Raw genomic sequence first — 27,038 nt, 5'->3', positions numbered from 1 at the left:
CCATTTTTATGTTTTCTATCCCTTTGTTGAAGTTCTCACTAAGTTCACCTACTCTTCCCCTACTTTCATTGAGCATCCTCATAACCAGTAGGTAGATTCCTTGTCTCCATTTTGTTTAGTTCTTTTTCTGGAGTTTTGTTCTGTTCTTTCATTTGAGACATGTTTCTTTGTCTCATTTTAGTTGCCTCCCTGTGTTTGTTTCTATTTATTAGGTAGAGCTGCTCCATCTCTTGGTCTTGGTACAGTGACCTTAAGTAGTAAGTGTCCTGTAGGTTTCAGTGGCTCAGTCTCCCCAGTCACCTGAGCTGGGTGCTCCAAGTGTGCCCCCCATGTGGGTTGTGTGCACCTTCCTGTTGTAGTTTAGCCTCGATTGCTGTAGCACATCAGTAGGAGGGATTTACCCCCAGGCCATTTGGCTGCAAGGACCAGCTGCAACCACGATGGAGGATCTGCTATGCAGAGGTTGACCTCACAGAGCAGAACTCACTTCAGTGGGTCTCAGGTACCCTATTAGTCCACCCAGTGAGTTTGTTGCTCATGGAGGTGGTAGATGGTGCTTCAGCTTGGTCTGAAGCTGTCCATTTGGTGCGCTGGATCTGGCACTTCCTGGGAGGTGCGAACCCATGTCAGCCATCACCTGTGCCCTGCCCAGGGCCACTGAGCATGAGCTTCAAAATGATCTGCAGGTGGCTTCTACTTGTGTTGGGCTTGGAAGTGCCCAGGAGAGGTGAAGCTTTGAACCAAGGCTGCTAGTGCCAGGCCTGGGGCCACTTAGCAAAAGGTATATGGTATGCAGAAGGCAAATGCTGCTTGTTTGAAAGATTTTAGGAAAGTCCACAGCATGAGCCAAGACAGGCCTTTTGTATGGAAAAGTCAAAGGGCTTGGGTGAGCCCCAAAGTTGGGTAGGGCAGGGTCTCAGGGAATCATCAGGGTTGGGCTAACAGTGTAAACCAGATTGGTAGAGACTCAGATATGGCCCCTGCCTGTGGGCTTTTTGGGGGAAGGGCTCAGAAAAGGAACATCGGCCTCTGCTACTTCTTTCTGGGAGAAATATGCCCTCCAGCTCTCGACCTGATGCCAGACAGTTTCGTTTCTCCCCATACGTCCCCGGTAGCTTTTGAGCTGCTTTTCCAGTGCCAGAGCTCAGAGGGAGTGAGTCCAAGTAAGTCTGTGTACATCCTTTAAAAGGAATGCTTCGGACTCCAGCAGCCCTTTGCCTCACTCAGCCGTAATCTCTGCTGGTTTTCACAGCCAGAAGTTATGGGGACTTCTCTTCCCATCTCTGGAACCCTAGGCTGGGGACCCTGGTGTGGGCCCGAGTCCCCAGGAAGGACCTCCACTGCTGAAATATCTCTCCCAATTTTTAACCACCACACGTGGGTATGGGACCAGCCCATTCTATGCATTTGCCCCTCCTACCAGTCTTGATGTGGCTATTTATATTTTTAAATGAGTACTTCTGTTCAGCTAGATTTCAGATAGTTCTGAAATGGTGATTCTAAGAAGAACAGTGAGTAGAACTGAACTTCTTAAACAAGGCTTTCTTAGACTTGAAGGACACCTTGAGAATAACACTGGTTAAAATAAAATCTTAGTTCCTTTAACAATACTCATCCAAGACACTTAGAACTACAGCACTTGTCTTAATGGACTAATACTCTCATCTTTTAGATATCAAAGATTCTATTTCACTTTTCCCAACTAACCGATAGCAGAAATTACAAGATCCTTTTAAAAATTATATTTGCTATTCATAATTTTTATATTTAGACTTTTTGTTTCACTGTGAACTTCATATACATGTTTGTTGTATGATTGTCGCTATCAATATAGCCTAGGAATTGTTAACAGTATGCCAAATTTCTTTAGACAGTATTTCTCAAACTGAAATCTCAACCCAGTGGGGTCATGAGATCATTTTGTCAGGTCTCTACCAGTGGGTTTTTGCTTCTTTTCTTTGCAATGAAAAAATGAATAAAATATATCAGAGTCTCTCATGTTAGTAAGAGTGTTGTTTCCAATTATATATATATATATTACACATATATTGTGTACTAGATCATAGCTTATAATTTGTTTGTCAAAAAGATTGTTTAGCCCTGGCCAGTGTGTGCACCAAAAGGTTGTGGGTTCTGTTCCCAGTCAGGGTATGTACAGAAGGCAACCAATCAATGTGGTTTTTTTCTCTCTCTCTCTCAAAAAATCAATTAAAAAAAAAAAATGTTGTTTAAAAATGAGTGCTTTAGGTTGTCTCTGATTATTTGTTTCATTCATTTACTTCAACCATATCTCTGTTTTGTGTGTAACCTGATGGAGTAGGTAGTCAACTAATGCTATTTGTTGACTAAAAAGTTTAAGAGTAGCTGCTTTGCATGAAGTGTTTAGAGTATTTTAAGAAATCACTCTGTCCAGGTAGCTCAGTTGGTTAAAGCGTTGTCCTGATACACCAGGGTTGCGGTTTCAATCCCTTGTCAGGGCATATACAAGAATCAACCAATGAATGCATAAATAAGTGGAACAACCAATCAGTATTTCCCTCTCACTCACTCTTTCTCTCCTTTCCTCTCTCTCTCTCTAAAATCAATTTTTTTGAAAAATTTACTGGAATTACAAACGTGCAGCACAATTTTCCATCTTGAATAGGATCAATATTACAAAATTTGATGATATGTATCTTTTCATTGTAAGCCTTTTCTGAATAATACAGACTCAACAAGCCTTCTTAGGCCTGTTTTTTAAAGCCATTTTTAGATACTCCATTAGTAATAAGTTCAGTTGGGTTTTACAGATATTTATGGAGCACACTCTAAAAGGGTGCATGTGCTAGGAGCTAGAAATGTGGAGATCACTTAGTCCTTAAGGAAGCAGATCCAGAAGACCCCAAACAAAGTGCAGTATAAATAAGCATAGTGGACAGTTAATGTAATGCTGTGATGGTTAGGAAAGTTTCACTGCAGACATTACTTTTGAATTGGGTCTTGAAGAATGAGTAGGGGTTTGTTATGCAAAAATAATTCTAGTCAGAATAGCAAGTGTAGGGAATTATTTAAGGAACTAGTATACCCAGTCACCTATGAGAAGCTTAGGATACCAAGAACTTAAGGACATGAAGAGAATGAGAAATGGCTTTTATTATTCATATTTTGTTTCAATTCCAAGAGGAAAAATACATGTCATAGCTATTGTCCACTGAGTGGCTTAATATCAGATCAAAAACATTAACAACTTTCCTTGCTTTCATAAGATTTAGAACTAAAATTCCTTCACTGATATATTATTGTGAAATGCTTAATATTTAAAGTTGAAATAACCATGTACTTTACTTCTTTCATAGAATTAAAGTAGCTTTGAATATACATTTAACCTGTTTTTAGTTCTGTAGTACAATCACACTTTACATGATCTTTTGGTGCTAGTAATTCTTTTCTGTATATTATATAGATTCATTTCATTGAGTCACCACTCCTACATCAGTGCATAATAGTAATTGCATTTTTAATCTGCAGGCATGTATCTCTAAAAAATGGAGACCACCTACCCCCCACTATTTAAACATAATCTACACCTCTGCAGAAAAAGAACATTAATCCCTTCAATACAGGGTGGGCCAAAACTAGGTTTACAGTTTGTATGGAAAATAATACAGTAATTAATAAGTAATAATACAAGAATAAACTTTCTCATACTCACAACTCTAAACCTACTTTTGCCCCACCCTGAATTATGAGGTCTTCAAATATCCAATCAGTATTTACATTTCTGTGTTTCTTTTGTTTAGAGTTTGAATTGATATGCAAGATTGCCTCTGATTGAGAAGTCCTTTAAATCTCTTTTAATCTGTAGATTACTCCTCCATCTCTCTTAATTGTTTTCCTTGCAATTTTTTGTTGACGAAAGCAGGTCATTTGTCCAGGAGAGCATCGCAATCTGGATTTTGCTGGTAGTGTTTGGCATGTTACTCTGACCCTGCATTTTCTGTTAGTTGGTAGTTAGGTCTAGATGTTTGATCAGATTCTGGTTTAATTTTTATAATGACCATTTTAGAAATGGTATTGGTACTTACATCAGGAGATATGTAGTATCTTGTCTCTCTTTTTGTGAGGTAAACACCCATTAGAATCATTGCCTAGATCCATTATTTTATTAAGGGTTTTAAAATGTAGAAATTCTCTTTTGTCCTCACTTTGATTTCTCTGAGGAATAGTTCCTAGAGAAAAGGCTAGATAGGTTTTTTATTATTTCTCTTATTTACCAATTTTCAAAATGAGTTGTTTACTAACACCAAACAAAGGTGACCATGAGTCTTGGTTGGTTGTTTTTTAGTTCAGTAATTTTGTAAATGAACCTATGAATTTAAACATATCTGAGGTATTTCAATACATTACAGTTATGTACTTCTCAATGTTCAATTGTCCTATCTTGGCCAGTGAAGGTCTCTTCAAGCTGGTTTCCAAGTCCTTTGGTTGTGACCTTAATATAATTTTTTGATGGCTTCCTTGCTTTCTGTTAGACAAAATGTTCCAGACTTATCTTGTACATTTCCTGCCCCATACCTGGAATAAAGTATTTCTCCAAGGGTATCTGGTGTCTTTTAATGGGAAATGGTATTTAGACTCCATGGGAGTACTCATCGCTTTTAAATTGGTTATTGTTTCTGGGACTGTTCAGTTGACAGACTAGAAAAATAAATTATTTTTATCTCATGTTTAGGAAGACCTCAACTCTCAGATCATAAAATACACATTTCATTGCCTTCTACTACTTTAATATTTTAACTTTTTGTTCCATATATAATTTAGTTTCATGTCTCTAGCTTTGTTGTCTTCCAAATGGCTAACATATTAACTAGTTCATCTTTCCCTTAGGCATTTGAATTGCCACCTTTGATATATACTAAATTTCTTTATGCTTTTTTTAAATTTCTGGATTACTTGTTATCCCACTGATTTCTGTCCTTATCATTCCTTCACTTTAAATTTTAATGTTAGATATGGCAAGTTCTCTCCTAATTTGTTTATTTTTATTTTTTTATATAAAAGGGGTTGGGTTTTTTTTGTTGTTTTTTTAATTGATTTCAGAGAGAGGAAGGGAGAGAGACACAGAAACATCAATGATAAGACAGAATTGTCGATCAGCTGCAAGCCCACAACCCTGATCAGGAATTGAACCATGACCTCCCGGTTCCTGGGTCGACACTCAACCACTGAGCTGCACCAGCTGGACCTAATTTTTTAATTTTTTTTCAGAGTGTTTCTCATTATCTTTTCAAGCACTTAATCTTGTACCGGGCACTATACTACCTTTTGAAATTAGAATGATGTATAATTCCGAGCTGGTACCTGCATAGATATGTATTCTTTCAAATAAACTTTAGAATGTTTCTAGAGATCCTCCAACAAAGTGTGCTGGGATTTTCATTGTAATTGCTTTTCATGAATAGGCATTTTTGTTCATGCTTGATAGTGAACATTTTCTAATATAGAGTCTTCCCTTACAAAAGAAGGTATCAGCCCATGATATTACAGTCTTTTTTACCCCAGTAGAGCTTTAATGTTTTCTTCACATAAATTCTACAACTTTTATTAAGGTTGTAGTTCTTATTTTTTTGTTGTTATCATGAATGATCTTAGCTTCTATTATATTTTTTCAACTGATGGTTGTTTTATTAATACCATTTATCCTCTCATCCAATTGTAATATCAAATGTTTTCTCACAGTTATGTTATTGTAGTGATAATATTTATCCTTACCTTTTTTAAGAAATTAACAGACTATTTTTTCGAGCAGTTTTAGGTTTATAGAAAAATTGAGCAGATAGTGCCAAGTTCCCATATACTTCCTCTTTCCTGCATAGTTTCCTCTAATATTGACATCTTGAATTATTGTGGCACATACGTTATGATTGATGAGTAATATTTATATATTACTATTAACTAAAGTCCATAGTTTCCATTAAGTTTCAGTCTTTGTGTTATATAGTGCTATGGGTTTTGATAATACATAATGTCATATATCCACCATTACAAAATCACTCAGAATAATTTCACCACCCTGAAAATCTCTGTTTCACCTATTTATCTCTTCTCACCTCCTCCCCTCCCAGTCCCTAGGAGCTACTGATTTTTACTCTCTCTATAGTTTTGCTTTTTCCAGAATATCATATTGTTGGAATCACATAGTATGATTTTCAGAGTAGGTTCTTCCACTAAGCAGTACATTTGTGAGTACACGAAACACAGAGGTCTATTCTTATATTCTTATTTATTAGTTAACATATTATTTTCCATACAAACAACTATAAACCTACTTTTGCCCCACCCTGTATGTATTTACGTTTTCTCTGTGTCTTTTCTGGCTTGATAGCTCATTTCTTTTTCTTGCTGAATAATATTCCATTGTGTGGATGTACTACTTTACTTATCCATTCACCTATTGAAGGACGTTTTGGCTGCTTCTGGGTTTGGTAATAATAAATAAAGCTACTATAAAAGTTTGTGTGCAGGTTTTTGTATGGACACAATTTTTCAACTTATTTGGGCAAATACCTAGTATTACTATTGTTTGATCATATGGTAAGACTATGTTTTAGCATTGTAAGAAACTGCCAAACTGTTTTCCAAAGTTGCTGTACCATTTTGAATTTCTATCAACAATAAGTGAGAGTTCCTGTTCCTCCACATCCTCATCAACATTTGGTACTGTCAGTGTTTTAGATTTTAGCCACTCTACTAGATGTGCACCATATCTGTTTTAACTTATAATTCCCTATGGATGAAAGATCTTGAGCATCTTTTCATATGCTTACTTACCACCTATATATTACCTTTGGTGGGGTGATATAACCCCTTTTTTTGCAGAGTTTTTACTAATCCGTGGATATTAGATTTTGTCAAATGATTTTTCTGTATCAATATGTTCATATGATTTTTCTTGTAGCCTGTTGATGTGATGGATTACATCAATTAATTTTTGAATGTTGAAACAATCTTGTATACCTGGAATAAATAAGTAAACACATTTTTAGGTTAGCTTAAGATATTTATTCAGTGCTGTCACAGTTAGCCTCAGTGGCTCAGCAAAGGGGTAGAGCAGGGTAGGGGTACCCAGTGACACAACACATCCCTCATTTTTCATTGTTACATCACAGTTTTTATACATAGTTTGCTTCAATTTGCTGATTTTTTTGTGGGTTTTTACACCTATGTACATGAGCCATAATGGTCTATAGTTTGGTTTTGTTGTTAAGGTAATGCTGGCCTCATACAATGAGTTAAGGAAGTGTTCACTCTATTTTCTAGTAGGAATTATAGAGAATTAGTATCATATCTTCCTTAAGTGTTTGGTAGAAGCCACCAGTAAAACCAGCTTGTCCTGTTGCTTTCTTTTTTACATTTCCTTTAATAGTCATTGGCTTATTCAGATTATCTATTTCTCTTTGAGTTTTGGAAGATTGTGTCCTTTAGAGAGTTGGTCTATTTCATCTAAGTCACCTATTCTGTAGCATAGAGTTGTTCATAATATTCCTTTATTATCTTTTAAATGTTGTGGGCTCAGTAGCAAGGACTACTGATAGTAATAATTTGTGACTTCTCTCATTTTTTTTCTTGGTTAAGCTGACTAGAGCTTTATCTATTTTACTGATCTTTTCATGGAACCAGCTTTTGATCTGGTTGATTTTTTTTTTTTCTTTTCTATTGATTTCCTGTTGTCATCAAGTTGATTTCTGCTCTAATTTTTATTATTACTTTTCTTCTGCTTGCTGTGAATTTATATTGCTCTTCTTTCTCTGGTTTCTTCTTTTTTTTTTTTTTAATATATCTTTATTGATTTCAGAGAGAGGAAAGGAGAGGGAGAGAGAGAGATAGAAACATCAATGATGAGAGAGTCATTAATCAGCTGCCTCCTGCATGCCCCCGACTGGGGATCGAGCCCGCAACCCGGGCATGTGCCCTGACTGGGAATTGAGCCCCAATCACCTGGATCCTAGGTCAGTGCTCAACCTCTGAGCCACGCCCAGCCAGACTTGATGAGAGAGTCATTAATCAGCTGCCTCCTGCATGCCCCCGACTGGGGATCGAGCCCGCAACCCGGGCATGTGCCCTGACTGGGAATCGAGCCCCAATCACCTGGATCCTAGGTCAGTGCTCAACCTCTGAGCCACGCCCAGCCAGACTTTCTCTGGTTTCTTAAAGTAGAAGCTTAAGTTATTGATTTTAGATCTTTTCTAATAAATGCACTTAATGCTATAACTTTCCCTCTAGATACTGCTTTAGCTGTATTCCACAAATTTTGATAAGTTGTATTTTCATTTTCACTTAATTCAAAGTATTTTAGAAGTGTGTTGTTTAACCTCCAAATATTTTGGGATAGTCCAGCTATCTTTTTGTTAGTAACTGCTAGTTTAATTCCATTGTGATCTAAGAACATACTTTGTATGATTTTTATTCTTTTAAATTTGTTAAGGTGTTTTCTATGTCCCAGAATGTGGTCTATCTTGATGAATGTTCCATATGAACATGAAAAGAATGTATTTTCTGCTGTTGTTGGAAGTACTATATAAATGTCAGTTAGATCCAATTAATTCATGGTGCTATTCAGTTCATCTCTATCCTTACTGATTTTCTGCCTGTTAGATCTTTCACTTTCTAATAGAGTTGTGCTGGTGTTTTAAGTATAATATTTCTTTATTTCTTCTTGCAGTTCTATCATATTTTGACTCATATTTTGATGCTTTGTGTTAGGAGCATATACCTTAAGAATCGTATCTTTGTGAAGAATTGACCTCTTTATGTAGTGTTCCTCTTTATCGCTCATAATATCCTTACTCTGAAGACTGCTTTGTCTGAAATTAATATAGTAACTCCATCTTTCTTTTGATTAGTGTTAGCAAAGTATATCTTTCACCATCCCTTTAATTTTAATCTATCTTTCTTTATATTTAACCATAAATAGTTGGGGTTTTTTAATCCACTCACATTTAAAGTGATTGTTGCTACAGTTGCATTAATATATATTTGTAAATGTTTTCTATTTCACTTGGTTTTTTTGCTTCCTTTGTCTTCCCATGTTATTCTGCATTCTTTGGTTTTAACTGAGTACTTTATATGATATCAGTTATACTTTTTTAAAACATTTTTTTAAATATTTTTTTTAATATGTCTTAATTGATTTCAGAAAGAGGAAGGGAGAGGGAAAGAGAGAGAGAGAGAAACATCAATGATGAGTCATTGATCGGCTGCCTCCTGCATGCCCCCTACTGGGGATCAAGCCCGAAACCTGGGTAGGTGCCCTGACCAGGAATCAAACCCTGGGACCTCTTGGTTCATAGGTTGATGTCCAACCACTGAGCCACACCAGCCAGGTTTAAAATATTTTTTATGGTTGTTCTAGAGTTTGAAATATATATTTACAGCTAATGTAATTCTACTTTCAAACAACAATATATCCTTTCATGGGTGGTGCATGTATTCTTACTCCTTCCCTAGTGCCCCTTATGCCATTGCTGTCATTTATTTTATTTATTCAAAAGCTATAATCACAAAATACATTGTTGCTATTATTTTGAAACTGTACTTATTTGATCAGGTAAGAGTAAGAAAAATAAAATATTTTACCTCCATTTATTCCTTTTCTGACACCCTTAAGGCAAGTCTAGTGTGCAGATGCTCTCAGTTTTTGTTTGTCTCAGAAAGTCTTGATTTCTCTTTCACTTTTGAAAAATAATTCTGTGGACACAAAATTTTAGGTTGGTGGATTTTTTCTTTCAACACTTTAAATATTTCACTCTACTCTTCTTGCTTGCAGGGTTCTCAAGAGACATCAGTATAATCTTACCCTTTCTCTTCTATCACTAAGAAGGTGTGTTTTTCCTCTAGTTTCTTTCAAGATATTTTGTCTTTGGTTTCAGCAGTTTGACTATGACATGCCTAGGTTTAGTGTTTTTGTTTTTTGGGGTGTGTGTGTGTTTGTCTTAACATTTATCATATTTAGTGTTCTCTGAGTTTCCTAGTTCTGTGGTTTGGTGTATCATTAATTTTTGGAAAATTCTCAGCCATTCTTCAACTCTTACTTCTGTTTTTTCTCTCTCTATTTCCATTATTTGTATGTTGTACCTTTTGTAATTGTCTCACAGTTCTTGGATATTCTGTTTCCTTTTTTTATTCTTTTCTCTCTTTGTTCTTCAGTTTGGGAAGTTTCTATTGACATATCTTTAAGCTTACCACTTATTTCTTTGGCCATGTTCATTCATTCTACTGATGATCCATCCCATCAGGGCATTCTTTATTTCTGTTACAGTCTTTTTGATTCCTAGCATTTCCTTTTGATTCTTAATGTCTCCACACCTGTGCCTATGTTAGCCTTCTGTTCTTGCAGATTATCACTTTTTCTATTAGAGCCTTAGCATATTGATGGTGATTATTTTAAATAATTATTTTGGATAATTCCAAAATCTCCCCGGTATCTGTCTGGGTCTGATGCTTGCTCTGTCTCTTCAGACTCTGGTTTTTTTGTTCTTGTGTTGTTTGTTTTACATTTAGCATGCCTTATAAGTTTTTGTTGAAAGCTGGAAATGTAGGAACTGAGGCAAATAGACATTTAGTGTGAGGTTATGTATATCTGGCTAGGAGTTATGCTGTGTTTAATGTTTGCTGTGACTATAGGCGTCAGAGGCTTTGGTTTCCTCTAGTGTTGTGTTGTTGGGGGGGGGGCTTGTTCTGTTTGTTTTATTTTGCCCTCCTGTTTGTCTTTGAGATCCCTTAGAAACTCCTTTATAAATAGAGTTCAGCTCTCTCCGTTTTAACCCACTGTTACTATACTGGAGCCCTGTTGATATGGTAATGAGGTATTGGGAAGGAGAAGCATTCTGTAATCTCATGATTAAATCTCACTGTTTTAGTGGGCTTGAATCTAAGTGCTGTGGCTTTGAGAAGAGTTTCTTAGCTGTTTTGTTTTGTTTTGTTTTGTTTTGTTTTGTTTTGTTTTGTTTTGTTTTGTTTTGTTTTGTTTTGTTTTGTTTTTTCCCTGTGTGAGACAGGGAGTCAGGAGGGGGCTGCAGTTAACTGGTTGCTCTTCCCTAGGTCAGATAAGGTTCTGGTAAAGTAATTTTCATTGAGGGCAGGCCTTTATTAAGGAGAAAAGAACACTCTGGGCATGTTTTTTAATGATTACTTTCTCCTTCCCAGTGCTGGAAGTGCTAGGGAGTTTTTTTTCAGTCTTCATTTTGAGAACCTGGTAGGGTTCCTTGAAGTAAAGCTCAAAAAAGTATGGGCTCTAATCAGAAAGTGACCCACCAGGAATTTTCAGTTTTCCAGATAGTCCATACTAGGCCTCCATCAATTCATCAATTAAGTATTGCTTAAGTATTTTTTAAATTTTTTTTTTAAAGAATATTTTATTGATTTTTAGAGACAAGAAGGGAGAGGGAGAAAGAGAAACATCAGTGTGAGAGCACATCATCAATCAGCTGCCTCCTGCACACCCCCTACCCTGGGGATCGAGTCTGCAACCTATAAGGGACAAAAGCTCCTGGTGCATGGGAACACGTTCAACCAACTGAGCTGCAGCAGCAGGGTGCAGGGAAATTTTATTTTCATTTGGATACTCTTGGAGTTTTCCAGTTTTTTTAAGTGAATATGTTCATTATGTGGGGTGTGGGATAGGTTATTGATGGAAAGATAGTAGTAAGAAAATTATTTTAGACATACTAATAAGCAATAGTGGCATCCTACCTCTGAAAACTCAATGTCTGTTTTGCTTTGAAATTACATTTAAATATTTTAAATTCAGATATTTAATTTAATGGATCTGGAAACCTTAATTTGTTTCCACCCTCATATGATCATTGCAACCAGCTTATTTATTATATTAGAACTTCATTTTGCACCGTATTGAATGGTTTGTATCACTTGAGTAGTTAGATAGAGGGAAAAAAGACCTGGAATGAAGAGAAAGGTAGTAGGTAAGAGGGAAATAATAGACTCTTGTATTGGACAGACAAAGTAATGAGTACTTTAAAATACCTATTGTCTTAATCATATGCACACAGTTGTGTATATTTAGTAATTAAAATTGATTTAATTACTTCACCCTTTTTTTCTTGTGTCTGGTAAATTTATTCATTTTATGTATTGTAAGTAAACTTGATTAATTTTTAATATATTGCAAAATAGTTTAGAAATAGCTGTCAGTTGGACTAGCGACTAGTAGTAGTAGTACATTTGGGTTTTGGTTTATGTGTGTGTTTGTGTGTGTATATCTTTTTATTTTTTTAATATATTTTTATTGATTTCAGAGAGAGGAAGGAGAGAAGGAGAGAGAAATAGAAACATCAATTATGAGAGAGTCATTGATTGGCTGCCTCCTGAACACCCAGTGGGGGATCAATCCCGCAACCCGGGAATGTGCCCTGACCAAGAATCAAACCCTGACCTCCTGGTTCATGGGTTGACGTTCAACCACTGAGCCATGCTGGCAGCTTTACCTTTTTAATTAATAATCTAATAATGTTTAGGTAGAAACCTTAAAAACCCAATAAAAAATGCCTTCTTGTGACAGTTTTTAGTCTATATAACACAGCTCCTGGCATATTTATTTCATATTAATGAAAAAGCATTGTGAGTACAGTAGTACTCCCCTTATACACAGGGAATACCTTCCAACACCCTCAGTGGATGCCTGAAACCACAGATGGTATCAAACCCTATATGCACTATGTTTTGGCCTATACATGCATACCTATGATAAAGTTTAACTTTAGAATTAGGCACAGTAAGAGATTAACAAGAACATAATAAAATAGAACAATTATAACAATATACTGTAATAAAAGTTATGTGACTATAGTCTCTCTCAAAATATCTTATTGTACTGACTCACCCTTCTTGGGATGTTGTATGTAAGATAATAAAATGTTAAACCTATTCCTGAATCTGCATAACCATCCCTTACGTGCAGTAGATGGCTTGGTGTCAGTCGTTTCAGAGGATCACTTGCTGAAGTCTTGTTCAGTGCTTCCTGATGCAACATGTTGCTGTCATTTGCCATATTTTTTGTTCATGTCTTCCACCCACAGATTTAATGCCTCTTCCATCTTAACTAAGCACTGTGGCTGTAACTTTTTCAGTTTCAAGTACTATAGCAAAACTAGCAGGATTTTTTTCTTCTTTACTCTTTCATGGATAGAAGATTCATTCTTACCATAGATCTTAACAACCTCAGCATACAATTTCTTTTGTCTTTAATAAGTTGAGAACTTCCACCTTTTTGAAGGAAGCATTTTGTGGCTTCTCTTTGGCATAGCTGAATTTTTAGCATTGCTACTCTTATGCTTTGGAGCCATTATTAAGTAAAATAAGGTTTACTTGAACTTGAGCACTGCAATGAATGCTATGACAATCTGATAACAGACAGCTACTAAGTGACTAATTGGCAGGGAGTGTATACAGCATTGATACACTGGACAAAGGGATGATTCACGTCTGGGGCAGGAAGGAGTGGGATGGAAGGAGATTTCATGATCCGACTCAGAATGGTGCACAATTTAAAACTTTTGAAATTACTTCTTTTGGGAATTTTCTTTTTAATATTTTCAGACAATAGTTGACCACAAGTAACGGAAACCATGGAAAGTGAAATCATGGATAAGGGGGGAAAACTGTACTAAAAATTAAAAGAAATTCCAAAACTAAAGATGTACTTAGCGATTTTACTTTCAGATGAAACTTTTTTTAATTACATCCCCATGACTTGTTTATCTTATAACTAGAGGTTTGTACCTTTCGACTCCCTTGACTCATTTCACCCACCTCTGACAACCACTAATCTGTTCTCTTTATCTATGAGCTCGGGGTTTTGTTTTGTTTTGCTCATTGTATACTAAACAAAATACATACAGTACAATATTCCATTGTATATATGTACCACATTTTCTTTACCCATCGTCCATCAGTGAACACTTAGGTTGTTTCCAAATCTTGGCTATTGTAAATAATACTGCAGTGAACATGGGGGTGCATATATCTTTTCAAGTTAGTGTTTTTGTTTTCTTTGGATAAATTACGAGAGTGGAATTCCTGGATTATATGATACAGTTTTATTTTTAATTTTTTGAGGAAACTCCAAACTGTGTTTATATTTGGCTACACCAATTTACATTCCACCAACAGTGCACGAGGGTTCTCATTTCTCCACAGCCTTGCCAACACTTGTTATTTCTTGTCTTTTTGATAAAACCATTGTGACAGGTGTGAGGTGGTATCTCATTGTGGTTTTGATTTGCATTTCCCTGATGATTTGTAATGTTGAACATCTTTTCATGTACTTGCTGGTCATCTGTATGTCTTCTTTAGGAAAATTTTTATTCAGATCCTCTGCCCATTTTTTTAATCAGATTGTTTGGTTTTCTGATATTGAGTTGCATTTTGAATATTAACCTCTTATCAGATAAATAATTCGCAAATATTTTCTTCCTTTCAGTAGGTTGCCTTTTTATTTTGTTGTTTCTTTCACTGTGCAGAAGTTTTTAGTTTGATGTAATCCCACTTGTTTATTTTTGCTCTTGTTGCCTTTGCTTTTGCTGTCTAGGAGCTTTCCATCTATGTTTTCTTCAAGGAGTTTTATGGTTTCAGATCTTACATTCAAGTCTTCAATTCATTTTGAGTTAATTTTTGTGTATGGTATAAGATTGTGGTCCTGTTACATTATTTTGTATGTGGTTCTCCAGTTTTTCCAATCATTTTTAAAGAGACTATTCTTTTCCCATTGTATATTCTTGGCTCATTTGTTGTAATCTATTGACCATACATAGGTTTATTTCTGGGCCTTCTGTTCTGTTCCACTAATCTGTGTGTCTGTTTTTATGCCAATATCATACTGTTTAATTACTACAGTTTTGTTAGATAGTTTGACGTCAGGGAGCATGATGCCTCTACTCTTGTTGTTCTTTCTCAAGATTGCTTTGGCTCTTTGGGTTCTCTGTGGTTTCATACAAATTTTAGGGTGAAAAATGCCATAGGACCCTAACCGGTTTGGCTCAATGGTTAGAGTGTCAGCCCTTCGACTGAAGGGTCCTGGGTTTGATTCTGGCCAAGGGCACATACCTTGGTGCAGGCTTGATCTCCGGCCCCAATCAGGGCACCTGTGGGAGGCAGCTGGTCAATGTAGCTCTCTTACATCAATGTTTCTCTCTCTCTTTCTGTCTCCCTTCCATTCTTTCTGAAAAACAATGGGAAAAATAACCTCGGGTGAGGATTTGAAAAAAAAATTTTTTTTAATATCATTGGAGTTTGACAGCAATTGTATTAAATTTGTAGATTGTCTTGGACATTTTGACGGTATTAATTTTTCTAATCCGTGATAGTTTCATACTGAACTTTTGGTAGGTATTTATATAGATGAATATGAATGATATAAAATATGTAATCTATAATGATTTTTGACATTGTCTTTTAGAATTCAGTATTTGCTTTTGATTAAAATTTATTTTAATATGTCAATTATTTCCTAAAGGAATATTAATTTAAAATGTTGTGTATATACTGCACGTCAAAAATAGATTCAAATATATACATTTATATGACATTGGTTTAAAAAGATCAAATTTGAAGGGAGCTCTGACATAAATTTTAAAGATACTGATTGTACAAATTATGTGAATTACTAATTAGTCATTGAAGCCTTTCAGTGTATTCTTTGCTGTCTGGATTCCAGTATTCTTTCTCATTGCTATGTATTCTAATTAATAAGAGAGAGTAGTATCTGACGTTCTTTACATTTGTGTACTTGGCCATTTATTCACACTAACATTTGTATTGTTCAGCCCCAGGGTATATGAGTGAGTGGGGTATGATGTTGGAGAAATGCAAGACATGGACAATCATACAAAATGTGAATTCAACTAAAAGCCAGACTTACCAAAATGTTCAGCATTTAGATTGTTAGATTGCATATGCTAGAGTTTATTATATGTCATATGAAATCTAGTAAATGTTTGAGCAGCTTCTAAAAGTGCAGTGGAGTATGGTAATTGTTTATAAAGAATGTTCTATTGTGTTTTTAAAATGGTATTTCATGCCCGGCCAGCGTGGCTCAACAGATGAGCATCAACCTATGATCCAGGAGATTTCGGTTCGATTCCAGATCAGGGCACATACTCGGGTTGCGGACTCGATCCCCAGCAGGGAGCGTGCAAGAGGCAGCCAGTCAATGACTCTCTCCCCACTGATGTTTCTCTCTCTCTCTCTCTCTCTCTCTCTCTCTCTCTCTCTCTCTCTCTCTCTCCTTTCCCTTCCTCTCTCTGAAATTAAAGACATATTTTTAAAAATTAATTAATTAATTAAGTGATATTTCATTTATTGTTTTAAGAGATTCTTAGCTGACCTTCATTGAAGGTAGGGAATTGAGAATGAAACATTAAACTGAAAACAAATTACCAAAAGTGTTCAGTACCGTTGAATGATTTAACATCGACATATATGCAGAGAAATTTGTTTCAAAATAATTTCAAAATGTTTTTTGAAATGAAATGGACTTGAAATTTGCTTGCACTATGTTGTTTAATATTTCTGTATATTGATCTAGAGCTTTTGTATTAGAAGAACAAGTTTTCTATGATAAAGACTATATCCATTGTCAGAAAATTTCTGTTACTTCTTTTTTATAGGTGGTTTCAGACACCCTCACAGGTTTTCTACCATGCAGCAACTGAACATGGAGGAAAAGATGTATATCCAGGGCAGTGTCTGTGGGAAGGTTGTGAGCCTTTTCAGCGACAGAGATTTTCTTTTATTACCCACTTACAGGTACACTTTCTTAATACTATTTGGTCAGTAACTCATTTCCATTAAAGGTCTTGATGCATATTCTTTTACTTCCTCTTTCTCAAAAAGGATAAGCACTGTTCAAAGGATGCCCTGCTTGCAGGATTAAAACAAGATGAACCAGGACAAGCAGGAAGTCAAAAACCTTCTACCAAGTAAGGAACATGAGTTTACTTCCTGTTGTATATACAAAAAGAAAAATCAGGAAACTAGGCAAAACATAGTAACAATGAAAGTCAACTTAGCATAGTAGGAAACTAGAAACCTGTATTCTGGTCCAGCTCTACCATAAACCAGCTATGTGACCCTGTTCAAATTACTTAAATTCTCTAGTCATTGATTTTCATATTGTATATGAAAAATATTTTGTAAACTAGAACTGTATACAGGGGTAGGCAAAAATAGGTTTACAGTTGTTTTTGTGGAAAATAATGCAATAATAAATGATACAAGAATAAACTGTTTCTCATACAACCGTAAACCTACTTTTGCTCACCCATTTCTTTGTCCTTTGAGAGAGTAATCGAACATGTATTTGATAATTGCAAAGAGATTTTTTCTTACAGCACCCCCTTGAGGGGAGGCCAAAGTGGCATGTAAAGGTCCTATATAAGAGTGTACATGTCACATTTACTCTACGACTTTCATTTACCTGTTATATCATGAACACATAGTTGTAATAAATGTAGTCAAGTTCTGAGTTGGTTGTAGATTCTTGTAAGTTCCTTATTAGATTTATATAGTATCTCCTATTCTGTTTCTGAGGCCCTTAGTTATAGATTCTGTAACCTGAATAATAATTTTAGCTCTGGAAATGTGAAAATTAGTTTGTCACCACTAATTAAGATGCTGCAATGTACCAGGCATTGTGCCAGACCTAGGGAATTCTAAGAATAAGACATAGACTCTGACTTCACAGAGCTGATATTCTAGAAGGAGAACTAGAAATATGAGAATGCAGAATCTGCTTTATGTACTTTATTTATTCATTTTCTATTAATGAGTATCTACTATGTGCTAGATAGACACTAAGGTATAGTAAGAGGTATACGTGCCAAGATACTTTTTGCCATTCTTAAGTGTCTAGAGATCCAGTGAGAGGTATAAATAATTCTTACTATACAGTGTAAAAGTACTAAAATGAAAAGATGCACAAGATACTGTGAGAGTTCACCTAAACCAATCCAGGAGACCAGGGAAGGCTTTCTGATAGAAAGTACATCCAAACTGAGACCCAGAGAACAAGGAATAAATAGTGGAGGGTCTCATAAGCTATAATTATGAGTTTGAATTTTATCCTACAGGCAACAGAAAGTCATTTTTCTGCCAAATATATTTTTCTATAATTTTTACTGTGTTTAATTTGTATATATTGTGTAGCTTATAAGAATATGTTGGAATATGTTTGGTTTTGCTCAAGTTTGGAGGAAGAGACATTTGGTGTATTGGTTACAGTCGATCAAATATCTTTGTCAAATACCCTTTTCTGTTGACACTTACATATAGATATAAACTGGTTTACAACTTACAAATTGCTTTTACATTAACTTATTTCATATTCGGAGCTAGTGTACTTATGTAAAAAAGTGCCAGAAATATCCCCACTTTGGGTATGTGAAACCAGAAGCATAGAGGGGCAAACTGAAATACTCAGTCATACAGCTAGTTACAGTGTCAGAAATAGACAGGGTTTCTTCACATGCAAGTCAGTGCCCTTTCCACCATGGCCTCACCAGAATGCAACAGATATTGATACAATTTTCTGCTTGGCCAAGGAGATCTAGAGTAGTTTGAATCTAATTTTCGGTAAAATCCATTCCTGCATTCTGTATGTTTTATAAAGGACAGTAGAACTATGTTGAAAGGGTTGATGAGTTATTAAATTATGAAAAATAAAATTATGTAACAAATAGTTTGAAGTGTAGTGTTTAGCATAATTTCATATTAGATTATCTTTCTCTGGATGACCTATATCAATGCATTCTTAAGTCATATTATTTTATTCATTAGATACTGTTTAGCCAAAATAATTTGCAGCTCAAATTGTAGACAGTTTCCCCCTTTGTTAACATCTTCACATTACATTCAATGATGTAAACTCCACAATTTTGGTACTGTGTTGTAATTTTAAATTTGGGGGGGTAATGTTGGTTTATAACATTATATAAGTTTCAGGTGTACAATTTTATAATACATTATCTGTATATTGCATTGTGTGCTCACCACCCAAAGTCTGCTCTCCCTCTGTCACCATCTGTTTAATCCCCTTCATCCTCTTCATCCTCCCCCACCTCCCTTTCCCTCTGACAACCACCATACTGTTGTCTGAGTTTGTTTATTGTTGTTTTTCATTTGTTGCTTTCTGTTTTATATCCCACATGAGTACAATCATATGGTTTTTGTACTTTTCCATCTGACTTATGTTGTATTTGTTTTGATTGTGTGTTTACTAGCACAGTAACTTTAAAGATGGGCTGTACTGGAACACCTGTTGTTTGCTTTAAAACTGGTAAATTGGAAAATAAAATACTTGAAATTTCACCTGATTCTAAGAGCCCCTTTGCCTAGGCTGACACAAAGAATAAATATTAATGCTGGATCATGGGAGATTTTATTCATCCTGTATCCAGAGTTCCAAAGGAACCACCTGGGGTTGGCAGGTTAGTCATGGTCAGTCTGTCTGCAGCATCACGCTAACAGTCTCTTTTTCTCTCTGATCAATTTAGGCAGCCAGCCGTAGGGGGCACAAGCTCAACTCCTAGAGCACAAAAGGCCATTGTGAATCATCCCAGTGCTGCCCTTATGGCTCTTAGGAGAGGATCAAGAAACCTTGTCTTTCGAGATTTTACAGTAAGCAAGACTTGAAAGCCTTTCCTGTAAAGGTGTGAGCACTGTATGACTTAGATCTTTATTCTTTTTCTTTTCTTTTCCTTTCTTTTTAAGGATGAAAAAGAGGGACCAATAACTAAACACATCCGACTAACAGCTGCCTTAATATTAAAAAATATTGGTAAATATTCAGAATGTGGTCGCAGGTGAGTAATTTGTTTTCCATAGCCAAAGTGAATTTAGATTATTTTACTTTTCATAGAAGGTAATAAGATTAGATATCTATATTTTATTCACTTTTTCTTAGGAATTTTGTGAATACGTCCAAAAAATTATTCCACGGTCAGGCCATCATGATTTCTTAAAAGCCCAAAAGTAGACAGAAGTTGAAACTACCAAAAGGTGTTCCTTTAACTTGTTTTACTAAGTTAATTTTCTTGCTAGCCATAGAATTTAGAGTAAAAAGTAGATCTTCTAAAGAGAAAACAGAGCTTCTTGGTGGGAGGGAGGAGTGAATCATTTTAATTGTGTGGCATTAGAATCAAAATCAGTTTATTGTCATTTTAATGAAGCTATCAAAGTTAACATTCACTACAATACACTGAAGTTTTAAAAGTTACTTTCTAATGGACTTCACCAAGAGAAAATGCAGGATTTTGTACATCTATAGAAACTAAAAACAATAACACTAATCTTTGAGAGAGCAAATGTTTTGTTGATGCCTTTCGGACCTTCTCTCTCATGAAGCTTAAATTGCTTCTCTAGTATTCCTCCTATATCTCAAGCTCCTTTGCTGAAAAGTTGTCCTCTGAGGCATCTTGTCTTCCAGATAATGAAGATAGTGATTTTCTCTCTGAGTTTCTCTTCTCTCTCATACTATTAGTAATCCTATTCCCTAAATATACCTTGAATCTACTTTAGTTCTCCTCCCTTCTCCTCATTCTACCTTTTGTATTTCTTGCAATAACCTTCCAACTAGATTTTTCCAAACATATAAACAGTGGTATTGAAACCAGGCACAGTGGGTCTGGGCAGCCTGTCGTTACTTCAGCCAATTAAGCAGAGACAAGGTTGAATCATATATGAGGGTTTATTCCAATGATACCTGCAACATGGGAGAGCAGCAGGATTTGTCCACATAAAATCTACTCTCTCTACCCCCCAGAGCCAATTCCTTATATTGGGTAGAAGATCAAAGATTACATGGGGAAATGAGCAAAAGGAATAAGAATGGGTATAATAGTTTACAGGTTATGGGAAATGTGGGCTGTCGGTTGCAAAAGGGTGGGGCACCTCAAGGACCCCTTCTGCAACAAGGTTGTTAATCTTTCCATGATGATAGGTAGTTAAGGAGAATGGATCTTATTCCGAATGTCCCAGGGCATACAACTCCCAGCCAGGTTAGGAAGTGCTTTTTCTAATTAGAACATTCACAGTTAACAGAACATGATTAATATTTTTATAACAATAGCTAATAATCATGGTCAACAGAGCATGCTCAACATCTCTGCCCCCAAAAGTATCAATTACGAAAAAAAGCAATGAATTTGACTATATCAGATTTTTAAACTTCTACAAGTGAGAGATGATTATATTTTATTGAACTTGTGAAGAATTTTTGACAGTTTCCAGGAAGCAAAATCTCAATGGATTGAGATAAAGCTCCAGAAAACGGCAGTTTTGCACCTTATTTTTTATACATTACAATCAAGAGGAGGTGTAACTGGGTTGCATGAAATCCACTGGTGATAGATTAGGGATGTAGGAGAAAGCAAAGCAGATTGGATAAAAAGTAAAATGATGGACACATACTTCTTTTACAGAGGTAGGAGAGTTAACAATCAACAATTAACTCAATAATAATGAGGGGACTTGTGGTCTCTGAAGAGCGGTACCTGTGCTTTGAGGGGTCCAGAAAAAAGAAATTACTTTGACATTCCAAAGATATGTTATTGTAGATGCAAAAAGACAATAGACAGACTCAGTTAAGGTAAAGATTGACCTTTTTCAAGGAAAATACTGGCCTAGGACATGACTACCCATCATAAACTGCTTTTAGTTAAAAAAGTTTTAATTTCAGACCATCCTTTGTGGTTATTTTAGGTCTCTGAGCTTGTCAGGTTAGCATATGGCCCCTTTCCATCCACAAACTCTTAGCACTAAATTTCAAAAAAGTATTTGCATTGACAGAAGTTACTATATTTAGTGTATCAAGTATTCTCATATGTGTGTAAGAAAAATTCTTAATATTCAAATTTTTTAAAAAACTAAAGCTTTTCAGAAACAAAAAGAAATATGGAGGTTTAGTAACCATGAGACAGCACCGACATCTTCGTGCTTCATTTATAATATGATTTCTTCCTATATCACTGTATTGCTCTCCCCACCCTTCCTTTTGCTTAATAGCCTACATTCCAATTTCAGCCAAACTAAACCACATGCAGATTCCTAATCATAGTAGACTTTCATGTTGCACTTTTGTCATTTGTTCTAATGCTCATACTATTCTCCTTGCCTAGAACGCCCTCCCTGTATTACCTGCCTTTGAATATCTGCAAACACTTCATAATTCGATTCACACATTAGCTTCTGTATGCCGCCTTTCCTATGTGTTGTTCCCCTTCCCCACCCAGTTTGTTCTCTATTTCTATAACATGCCTGTCCGATAACATTTAATATTATTTTGAAAACAGTTTTTATATGATTTTCTTCCCCTACTGGCCTATGTTCTGACTTTCTCTGATTAATCTTCATAGTCTGAACACCTAGCATGATGTCCAATACATTTTAGATACTGTCTGCTTCCTATTCATTTTTAGGATTCAACTCAGGGGTGACCTCTTCCTTTCCCGACATCTTCCTTACTATTCTACTCCTCACCTAGGGTGCAGTAGATACTCTCTGCCACTGCACACATTGCATGTTACCACCTTAGATGGGGCGATCTTTGAAAGTAGGGATTAAATATTTATTTTTGATTTTTGTGTCCTTAGTGCCTAGAAAAATGTTTGAGGTGTAATAGTGACTCAGTATTTGATTGATAGACAGATGGAAGGAAAGAAGTCTCACAAATTAATTTTTTGTAGAGTCTGTCTGGAACTTGTATAGGCATTGGAATTCTAAAAGTAATTTTATAACTTTTTCTTAGGGCTTTTTGCTCACATTCACATTGCACATTCTTAAGCTTACAGCATAGACACTTTCGCTGGGTTGAATATAATTATTGGGCCAAAAGTTTTGATTTCACTGTTTTTGTGATGTCGATTTTGTTATTTTATTTAACTCTGAACCTCCCAAATGTCTTCTAGTATCTTCATTTCCTATTATCTCAATATAGCAGAAGCAAAGGAATTAAAAACAATCCATTAAATTCTTCCCATTCACCCTTCCAGTTCAAGTTGAAATCCCCATATAGAACCTCTTTTGAACATCTCCAGCAATGGGGAGTTTTGCTTTAGTAAAAATACTGTTAGAAAATCTGGCAAAACCCATATATGTGGTGAAGAGAGTATAGGAAATCAGATAGCTGCAAAAAGAAAATTCTTTGTTGATACTTCTCATCTCTAGTGGAATAAGTTACAGGATATGATTTTTTTAGACAAAAGCAAATTCTACTTGCAGTAAAAATGCAGCTCAGTAGGAAGATACATGGATATTTACCTTCATTCTTACAGTACATCATACTGAACGATATAAACTGTCAGCATTTTTTAAATTTGAAATTCAGAACAATTGAATAGTGTAAGATGTTTAAATGCAGTTTATCTCCATTCTGATTAAGCATGAGCACTGGAGAATTGCAATACATTTCTTCTCCTTTAGATATATTTATCTTTTATTAGTATAATACATGGGTCTTATTTAAAAATCAAATGGTACTTTTCTATACACTAATAATGAACAATCCAAAAAAGAAATTAAGAAAACAATTCCATTTACAATAAATCCAAAGAACAAAATATTTAGAAATCATATTAACCAAGGATATGGAAGGCTTATATACTGAAAACTGTAAATCATTGCTGAAAGAAATTAAAGAAGACAAATAAATGAGAAAATACCCTTTGTTCATGGATTGCAAGATTTAATAAAGTTGAAATGTCAGTATTAACCAAAGCAATCTATAGATTCAGTGCAACTCCTATCATAATCTCAATGGCACTTTTTTTCAGAAACAGAAACATCCATTCTGAAATTTATATGGAATCTCAAGGGACCCTGAATAGCCAAAACTATCTTGAAAAAGAAAGTTGGAGGACTCACACATCCTGATTTCAAAATTTACTCAAAGTTAAAGTAATCAAAACAGTGTGGTACTGAGAAAAAGACATACCGAGCTCCAGAATAGAACAGAAAGCCAGACATAAGATCTGACACATATATATAGTCAAATTATTTTCAATAAGGGTGCCAATTCTCTATCTAAGAAGGGAAAGACAGTCTTTTCAACAAATGAAGTTGGGAAAACTGGATAGTCACATACAAAAGAATGAAGTTTAACCCTTTACCAAACACCATATACAAAAATTAACTCAAAGTGGATCAAAGACCTAACAGTAAGAGTTAAAACTACATAGCTTCATGACATTGGATTTGGCAGTCGTTTCTTAGATATAACACAAAAGGCACAGGCAACAAAAGAAAAGTTGAACTTTATCAGAATTAGAAACTTGTACATCAGAGAGCACTATTGACAAAATAAAAAGGCAACTCATAGAATAGACAAAAATAATTGCAAATCACATATCTGATAATGGGGTTAATATCCAGAAAATATAGAGAACTCGTAATACTCAACAACAAGCCAGCCAAATTAAAAATGAGCGAATGACTTGAACAGATATTTCTCCAAAGAAGATAAACAAATGACCATTAAGCATATGAAAAGAAAGCATATGATTAGATTACTAATCATTAGGGAAATGCAAATCAAAACCACAATGAAGTACCACTTCATATCCATTAGGATGACTATTATTAAAACATAAAGCAAAAAGTGTTGGCATGGATGTGGAAAAATTGGGACCTTTGCATATTGCTGGTGGAAATATAAAAAGGTATAGCCACTGTGAAAACGGTATGGCAGTCCTCTAAAACGTAGGATTACCTGTGCAATTCCACTTCTGGTTATATACACAGAAGAACTGAAAGCAGGGAGTTGAACAGATATTTATGCACCACTGTTCATAGCAGCATGGCCAGAATGTGGAAGCAACCCAAGTGTCCATCAGTAGATGAATGTATAACTGAAATGGAATATTATTCAGCCTTTAAAAAGAATGAGAGCTTCTGATCAAGATGGAGTAGGTAAATGCAATATACTTCCTCCCACAACCACATCAAAATAACAGGTAAAGTACAGAACAGCCATTATTGAGAACCATCCCTCAACAAGTCCTGTAACTATGGATATACAGAAGAAGTAATTTAAGAACTGGTAGGAGGGACGGAGATGCAGAACGAGCTGGTCCCTCACCCATGTGTGGTGGTTAAGCGTTGTGAGGGATGTCTCAGCTGTGGAGGTCTCTTCTGAGAAGCCAGGAGTCCCAGCCCCACAGTAGGCTCCCCAGTCCAGGCTTCCAGTGCCAGAGAGAAGTCCCCATAACTTCTGGCTGTGAAAACTAGCAGAGATTGCAGCTGAGTGAGACAGAGGGCTGCTTGAACCTCAAGTGTTCCTCTTAAAGGACTGGCACTGGCACACAGACTTACTCAGACTCATGCTGAGCTCCAACACTGGGGCAGCAGCTTGAGAGGTGCCAGGGACATATGGGGAAGAAGTGAATTATCTCACTTTGGTGTGAGGACTGGAAGAGCAGCTTTCTCCCAGACGGAAGTGCCCATTATTCCTTTTCTGGGATCCAAATCTGTCTCCACCAATCTGACTAATACCTTTTTGCCCTGCCCTGATGATTTCCCTGAGACTCATGTCACCCATCTTGCAGGCCTACCCAAGCTGTTTCCAGTGTCTTTTCCATATAAATGGCCTGCCTTGACTCATGCTGCGGACATTTCTAAATTCTCTCAAAGGTTCAAAAACCCCAAACAAGCAGCATCTGGCCTCAGCATGCCACGTACCTCTTGCTAAGTGGCCCAGGCCTAGCACTAGCAGCATCCGGCCTCAGTTTGCAGGTTGGCCTCCCCTGGGCACCCACAGCCATCTGCAGATTGCTCTGTAGCTCATGCCAGGAGGCCCTGGGCAGAGCACAGTCAGTGGCTGACCTTGGCCTGCACTTTCCCGAAGGACCCTTAGCCAGCACATGCAGTGGCCAGCTTCAGACCATGCTGGAGTACCACCCAACCACCTCCACAAGTGACACACTCAAGGGGTTGACTCTGCAGGCACCAAGGCCCTACAGAAGTGAGCCCTGCTCCATAGGTTGGCCCCAATACAGGATCTCCTCTGCTATAGTTGCAGCCAGTCCTCATAGCTGATTTGTCTGGGATTTAAACCCTCCCACTGATGTGCCAATAGCAATCAAGACTCAAAACTACAATGGGAGGTTGCACATGGTCCACATTTTAGCGGGTGGGGGAACCTGAAACACCACGCTCTGGTGACCAAGGAATCTGTGCCACTGGGCCCTACAAGACATCTACTACATAAAGCCACCTTAGGAAGTTTGGGAGACATAGCACATCTTCCTAATACATAGAAACAAACACAGAGAGGCAACCAAAATGAAAAGACAAACGTTCCAAATGAACAGGAGAAATCTTCATAAAATAAACTAAATGAAATGGAGGCAAGCAAACTACCAGTTACAAGTTCAAAACAATGGTTATAAGGATGCTCAAGGAACTTAATGAGAATTTCAACACCGTAAAAAACAACTTAGAAACCATATTAAAAGACCAGTCAGAAATGAAGAATACAATGACTGAAATGAATAAACAAGAAGGAATCCACAGATTAGGTGAAGTAGAGGATCAAAGCAATTTAGAAGGCAGGGTAGTAGAAACATCCAGTTGGAGTAGAAAAAAGAATCCAGCCCGGCCGGGCGTGGCTCAGCGGTTGAGCATCGACCTGGGATCCAGGCGATCAGGGTTCGATTCCCGGTCAGGGCACATGCCCGGGTTGCGGGCTCGATCAATGACTCTCTCATCATTGATGTTTCTATCTCTCTCTCTCTCTCCCTCTCCTTTCCTCTCTGAAATGAATAAAGATATATTTAAAAAAAAAAAAGAATCCAAAAATATGAGGACAGTTTAAGGACCTCTGGGACAACCTCAAGCCTAACATCATAGGTGTACCAGAAAGAGAAGAGAGGGAGTATGAGATTGAGAACCTATTTGAAGAAATAATGAGTGAAAATTTTCCTAACTTTGTGAAGAAACTAGACATAAAAGTCCGGGAAGTGCAGAGTCCCAAACAAAATGAACCCAAAGAGGCC

At 36.3% G+C, this 27,038-nt stretch overlaps 1 protein-coding gene across 2 annotated transcripts in view; it reads left to right on the top strand.

The window, feature by feature from the left end:
• Window positions 1–27,038, top strand: part of ARID2 (AT-rich interaction domain 2) — a 156,801-nt gene that overhangs the window by 120,197 nt on the left and 9,566 nt on the right. For both annotated transcript variants that reach the window (XM_081127109.1, XM_081127108.1), the window contains exons 17-20: window positions 16,662–16,800; window positions 16,888–16,973; window positions 19,545–19,668; window positions 19,762–19,853. In XM_081127109.1, coding sequence (XP_080983235.1) covers window positions 16,662–16,800; window positions 16,888–16,973; window positions 19,545–19,668; window positions 19,762–19,853 — 441 coding nt within the window. The remainder of the gene's footprint in view (window positions 1–16,661; window positions 16,801–16,887; window positions 16,974–19,544; window positions 19,669–19,761; window positions 19,854–27,038) is intronic.

Source organism: Miniopterus schreibersii (genome assembly GCF_964146895.1).
Source record: "Miniopterus schreibersii genome assembly, chromosome: 2".
NCBI lineage: Eukaryota > Metazoa > Chordata > Mammalia > Chiroptera > Miniopteridae > Miniopterus > Miniopterus schreibersii.
Note: the sequence above shows the minus strand (reverse complement) of the source record. Positions and strands in the feature narration are given on the sequence as shown.